Raw genomic sequence first — 7093 nt, forward strand, 5'->3', positions numbered from 1 at the left:
ACTGTGGGTGCAACTACGAACATCAAAAAGTGGTTCTGGTGAGGGATCTGAAAGAGAAAAGGAGAACTGCACAGAAAGCCTCTCTTGTGCTAGAGAACACACACGTCATCAGAAACAGAATCCTCCTAGAAATATGAATGGCAAGGTACTTCTGGTTGAGGTGTCCAGGGGATAAGAGATGATTGGAGAGTGAAGGAAAAGCTGTCATTGTTAATGATTTATAGTCATAGAACCAGAAATGAATATACTGACTTTTGGTCTATTGTTTTACATTTTATTTTAGCCACTATGAATATAAAAAATGACTTTAAGTGAATCTCTGGTATTACACCTTTGTGACATCATGTGGGGTGCATATTCTCATGAAATTCATTTTTCATTCCTTTTTGTTATTTCCCACCTCCTTTAATTGCATAAAGTATGGCTTCCTGTGAGAAGTCTTGCCATAATCCAGTTGATTTATCAATTGGAGCACAATGAACTGATAGCATGACATAAATAATTCACTTATTATGGCAAGGATCATGTTTGACTTTAAATCGTGATCCTATCACTACATATGGAATCACTTGGGGAAGGAAATGCTATCTTACTTCACTGTGCCTGATATGTGCAACAGATAGCTTGCCACAAATTGATGCTTCTCATACATATTTTAGAGGAATAATGAATGAAGACTGAAATTATAATACTTCTAAGGAATTTCTTCTTTTTCATTTTTTAGGTGAACTGCTTTAATATCTGGAATCGGCACCAATAAAAGACTAAATGGAATATAGGAACAATGTAACTTACTTTGTCCTCTTGGGCCTCACACAAAATCCAAAGGTGCAGAAAGTACTTTTTGTTATGTTCTTGCTTTTCTACATCTTGACCATGGTGGGAAATCTGCTCATTGTGATGACCATAACCTTCAGCAAGACCCTGGGCTCACCAATGTACTTCTTTCTTGCTAGCTTATCTTTTATGGATGCAATTTATTCTACAGCTATTTCCCCCCAAATGATTTCCCACTTGTTCTTTGGGGAAAATATCATATCCTTCAAGAATTGTATGACTCAGCTTTTTACAGGACACTTTTTTGCTGGGGCAGAGGTCTTTCTTCTGTTGGTGATGGCCTATGACCGCTATGTGGCCATCTGTAAGCCCTTGCATTATTTGGTTATCATGAGGCCATGGGTGTGTGTTGTGTTGCTTGTAGTGTCCTGTGTTGGAGGTTTTTTGCACTCAATAATTCAGTTGGGCACTATTTATGGGCTCCCATTTTGTGGCCCCAATGTCATTGATCATTTCATATGTGACATGTATCCCTTATTGAAACTTGTCTGTATTGACACTTATGTCATTGGCCTCTTAGTGATTGCCAATGGGGGACTCATCTGCACAACTGTGTTTCTGCTCTTACTCGTGTCTTATGCTGTCATCTTCCACTCTCTGAAGAACCTAAATCAGGAGGGGAGGCGGAAAGCTCTCTCCACCTGTGGCTCCCACATCACTGTGGTTGTCCTCTTCTTTGTCCCCTGTATTTTCATATATGCACGACCAGCCAAGACTTTGCCCATTGACAAGTTATTGAGTGTGTTTTACCTGGTCATAACCCCCATGTTGAACCCCTTCATCTATACTCTGAGAAACTCAGAGATGACAAATGCTATGAAGAAACTCTGGGGAGGAAAAGTCATATCAGCTAGTAAATGAGTAAGTTTCCCGCTCTAAGGAGAGTCATTTTATCATAAAACTATCTTCTTAGGAAACATAACATTTTTGAAGCTGATGTTAACTTCCTTTCCCTCCAAATTTCTGGTAAATACAATTAAGGAATTGAATATGTGCTTGTACCACTAATAGTTTACCTACTGTAATGTAGACTTTATAATGTCTTGTTGATCACTACTGGACTGTTCTAATGCACATGTAATACATTGTCTATGACAATATGTAGTAAATTAATAAATAAAATTTTGGAATCATTACACTGATGTCATTTAATTTTTGCATTTATTTGTATTCCTCACTTTGGTATTCCTTATCTTATTTTTAGACTTCCTTTTATATTGATTCTTTTTATTATGTTTTAATATTTAAATGCTATATAAACTTGTGTTCATTTGTTTTCAGTAGCATATGTAAATTTTAGTACTGTAAATTTATCTGGTAAAGTAAAAAATGGAATGCTTCACAGTAACATTAAAAGTAGAATCCTCACAACATGATAAATGGTAGAAATATACTCTCCCTCATCAGAATCTCTCAGTGCTAAGTCTCAGATGCAGGTAGTAAATTGTTTTTCTGTTTCTTCAAATAAGGGGTCTTATCATTTGTGACAACTGGGGTGACACTGGAGGACATTATGCTAAGTGATATAGGCGGGACATAGAAAGACAAATACTGCATGATATCATTTACATATAGAATTAAAAGTAGCACCGTCCTGGGACAGAGAGCAGGATATTGGTTGTCACAGGCTGGAAGGTGAGAGGACAGTGATGTTTTTCAAAAAGTGCAAAGTTTATTATGATAGAAAATGTCTTGTTGGGCTGGGGATGTGGCTCAAGTGGTAACGCGCTTGCCTGGCATGCGCAGGGCGCTGGGTTCGATCCTCAGCACCACATAAAAAATAAATAAATAAATAAAATAAAAATGTTGTGTCCACCAAAAACTAAAAAATAAATATTAAAAAAGAAAATTTCTTGTTATAGATGTTATTTCTGCTGTATTATTAATTATAGTTACCATGCACTATAGCGTGATAGTTAATAACACTAATTATATGCTTGATATTTGATAAGAGGGTAGATATGTGTTCACAAAACTATCACATAACTACAATGCACTAATGAAGACATTAAAAAAAAAGACGTTAAGAGAAATCAGACGATGGAAAATGATACCATATGGGAATATGATTTTATAAACCAAACAGAGATCATCAGAAAGAATCAGTATATGAGCAAACATATGAATTTTTCTATTGAAATATCTTTAAACTATAATTATTAAAATAATTTTTATGTAAATTTGTTATGAAATTGTAACCCAATCCTCCAAACTAAAATAAATAATGTTTAATAAGTGAACAAAGAAAATAAAAAGAAAAAGACATAAATAATCCAAAAGAAATATGAAAAAGGAAAAAAATAATGAACATACAGAACTCATAAAAATGATTATATGTCTAAAATTAACTATGGCAATAGTTACATCAATGTAAATGGTTTAAATATTGCATTAAAATGCAGAGAGAGATCACAGTCTCTGTAAGAAAACTAAGACTCCTTTATATGCTGCCTCCATAAACGCACACTTTATGCATAAAGTAAGGTAGATTAAAAGTTTGGTAATTTCCAATTTCCTGGGGAATCACTCATTTAATTCGGATTATAAATTATTTTATTTAATCCAGGTTTCAATACTTTTTAGAGTTGGTAAAATTCCCAAATTTTTTATAAGAACTTTCTTTGTATTCTTTGTGTCATTCCTAATTTTGAAATCTGTGCCTCCTTTAATTTTTTGTGTGATTAGAACAGAGAGTGTTTTATTCATTTTCTCATATTGTTCTTATTTTTATTCAACCAAGTAGATCATAGATTGCTATAGTTTGAAGATAGGGTGTTTCCCACATGCTCATTTGTTAAAGACTTGGTCTTCAGCAGGGTGTTAATAGAAGGTGGTTGAAACTTTTAGAGGTGAGACCTAGTGGGAAGTTTTCCATCACTGGGAGGCAGGTTCTAAGACAGGATTGTGGAACCTGGTATCCTACTTTCTATTCTTTTGTTTTCTTGAGAGGAGGTGAAGTGTTTGCTTCACCATGGGAACTCACCATGATATGCTGCCTCCCCACAGGCCCAAAGCCAAGGGACCACTTAATCATGGCTTGAAATCTCAAAGCTGTGAGCCAAATTGAAATTTTTCTCTTATTAAGTTGGTGTAACTTAGGTATTTGTTACAGTAATGTAAAACAGACTAAGAAACATAATAGCTCAAATTATTTTTTCTAATGTAGAAAACCTCTTCTATCTTCACTAGGTGCTTGAACCTACTTTTGCTGAGGGTAATTTTTTGGTTTTCTAACATTGTTAGTTGAAAGGATGTTTAATCTTTTATTGAATTTTAAACAATACGAATTCTAAGATGTTAAGTTTTCCTCAGATCACTGAGCTAATACCCTATTGTATTAAATAGTATTTTCCTTTAAATCACATTGCATATTTCGGGTTTTAATTTCTACTACTTTTTTACCAAAGAACTTTTAAAAATAAGACTTTGAATAGTAGTAATTAGAATATAAAATTGGTTTATACCAGCAATCTCATTCATTTCTAGATTTATTGAAAAGCATTTAAGAATGATTAAATACTCTCATTATAAAAGCAAACTGAAAAGCATATTGTACACTATTATGTGTGCGATAGATGTTGTGTGAGTAGTTTATACATTATGATGTATTATCAAAACTTCTAAGCTGACTTCTGTATTTTCACAATCTCATTGTAATGTATGTGTTTAGTTTCAATAAAGCATTTAGACTGATGGCTCTGGAGCTTGGAGGAAGACTAAGGAATTTGCAGAGATTCTGAGAAAGATGTGGACCTGCACAGCTATCCTTGGGGGAGGAGAGAGCCAAGTCCTTTCTTCCAGTATTAGGACAGTCATGAGTGGCAGAACTACCCAAAAGGGCCACCAGGGCTAAAAAGCTGGACCCTCCTCTCTGTCTTTAAACTATGACAGGTTCTTGCTCTCTCTGGGGAGAGGCAAGGAGCTTCAAACGGAAGTTTCAGTGAATGAACACCGAGACATGGTCCTTCTCATCCCTTCATCTAGCTATTGTGAAAAGATGAGGCAGGGTCAAGAAAATGCTTAATCTAGCAGCCAAGAGAATGGACTCTGCTGCCCTCATTTGCGCTAGTCTTTAGTTTTATGCACCGCTTTTCACCTCCATGTTACTACTTGTTTCCCTTTATTTCCTACAGTTTCCATTCATTCCCTCCCTTCTGTTATTGGTCTAGAAGCAAACAATTCTGAACCTCAGGGTCTAGGAAGCTGAGAGTCCAGGTTGCCTTTGAGGTTTTAGTCACACCTAGTGCTAATGGAGCTGTCACAGACCATGCAGCTTTGCAGAGATCCACCTTCTCTCTTTCTGGCAATCAGGGAGAGTTAATGCTCTGAACCTGCAACAAGGAGATGGGCCTGCTGCCATTTTGTGGAAGTTATTTAAGTTGAGACAGGACTCCACAGGAGCTTCCCAAGTCCCCGATGGCATGAGATCTCTATTTGTGAGTCATGAATCTGTCTACTGTGTAAGTTTTTATACTTTGGCTGAGACATAATTCTGGTGTGAGTTCTGTTCTCTCTGAATGTTACAAGAGAAGTCAAATGATGTCAAGAAAAAAAAAAAGAATACCAGAGTAGGAGTTGGGTTCTGCCTTAGACTATCTGGAAGACTTTGGGTGAGTTATGAATGGCTTCAGTTTCTCTGCTTACAAGTGTTATTTTGTGGTGATGGTTGTGAAGTTCCTCTCACAGCCAGAAATTTCATATGATCACTAAAATGCTTGAAATGTTTTAAAGTTTCTTTAGGATATAGGTAACCCCTTCCCTAATTTTGACTGGATATGCTGAGTGTGGTGGTCTCTTAGTTCCCAGGAACACACTCCCTCTAGATCTTCCTGGACTACCCAGAGAGGAATGAAAGAAAGGGTGTGTGACATACAAAAGTATAAATGTTATGACAGCCAACCATTTAGTAGAAAGGAGACTTGTCTTTACCCAGCTTAGTACAATAACTAGAAAAGGCTGTTTGCTATCTCCCCATCCCTAAGCCTATTCCTTTAGGCATGCAAGTAACTGTTCCTCCCCACCTCCCATTACTTCTCATTCCACCAGAGAAGCCTGACTAAGGAACAACAAGAAGTCCTACAAAGGGGAGGTCTCACAAACCAACTGGCAGCCATATGATGATGATAGGCAGGTCTGACACTATAAAGGCTATGTGCAGCAGAAGCCAATTCCACAGGAATTTGAGCTCCAAGGCCAGGAGGCAGGAGGTACTGAGGGCAAACTCACTGCAGGGACTCAGTCTGAAAAACCCACTGGAGGATCTCCTGGTGGCACAGAGCCTGCACAGCTATGGGTTGTTGCTGTAGTGCTGTCACCCAACATGCAATCAGCTCACTGGCCACACAGCAACAGCAGCAGCTTCAACATAGCCCAGGGCCCATTGTGTTCCCATAGGTGGCTTGAGAGGCTGGGAGCCACACTTAGATTTGGGGGCCTGATTTTCTTCCTTCTTGGGTTTGTTCTCCTGCTCCACTTGGAATCTTTGAGGGCATCACATTCTTTTCACTGATACTCCTTCTCTTCTGCCTTGTCCAGCTTCTGCAGTTCCTACTCCTGAGCTTCCTTAGCTCTCTGTTTGGCCTCCCACCTCCTCTCTGCCTCTCCTTCCACTTCCAGCCTCCTCTGCCTCTCTGGCTGCTGATCCACCTGCACAGCCTTTATGTACTGTAGCACCTTGTTTGCACATTGCTTACACAGCTTCTCATCCAAGCAATCACCAGCCACTTTGGCCAAGACAGTGTCCAAGGTGTTGTCATTTAGTCCAGCTACTCCAGGTTCTTGAGCTGAGCAAAGCTGACAGGCAGGGTGACCAGTCTGTTGTTGAGGAGATTCAGATGCTGGAGGTTGACCAGAAGGCCAAACTCAGCTGGCAGTGACTGAAGCTTATTCTTAAGGAGGTCCAGCTTCATCAGGTGTGTGAGGCCACAGAAATTTCATGGTAGAACACTCATTTTATGGCAGGACAGATTCTTATAGTTGGGGAAGTCCTTAGTATGTTAAGTCTTCTAGTGTTATGTTGTTACTTACTCCCACTGTTGCTATAAATCCAACTGACACTTGTGCTGAAGTTCAAGGCTCTATACATAAATGTACTTCTTTAGGGTGAACTTCATTTAATTGTACCATTATGTATGGAAATGGTTATATTATCTTACCACCAGGATAGTTTTCTTGTGGAGCAAATACTTTTAATTATCTACCCACTAATATGTCTCATAGAACCCACTGTTGTCTTAGCAGACTGTGTTTCTACCAT

At 38.1% G+C, this 7093-nt stretch overlaps 1 protein-coding gene and 1 pseudogene across 1 annotated transcript; one reads left to right on the forward strand and one right to left on the reverse strand.

Annotated features, from left to right (window-relative positions):
- Positions 1-765: 765 nt before the first annotated feature.
- Positions 766-1698, forward strand: LOC143391640 (olfactory receptor 4A47-like). The gene has a single exon (XM_076844400.2). The coding sequence runs from the start codon at positions 769-771 to the stop codon at positions 1696-1698; it is 930 nt and encodes a 309-aa protein (XP_076700515.2). The 5' UTR covers positions 766-768.
- Positions 1699-6059: 4361 nt separating this feature from the next.
- On the reverse strand, positions 6060-7093 carry LOC143390153 (leucine-rich repeat-containing protein 59 pseudogene; annotated as a pseudogene).

This window comes from Callospermophilus lateralis, chromosome 2 (assembly GCF_048772815.1).
Source record: "Callospermophilus lateralis isolate mCalLat2 chromosome 2, mCalLat2.hap1, whole genome shotgun sequence".
Classification (NCBI taxonomy): Eukaryota; Metazoa; Chordata; class Mammalia; order Rodentia; family Sciuridae; genus Callospermophilus; species Callospermophilus lateralis.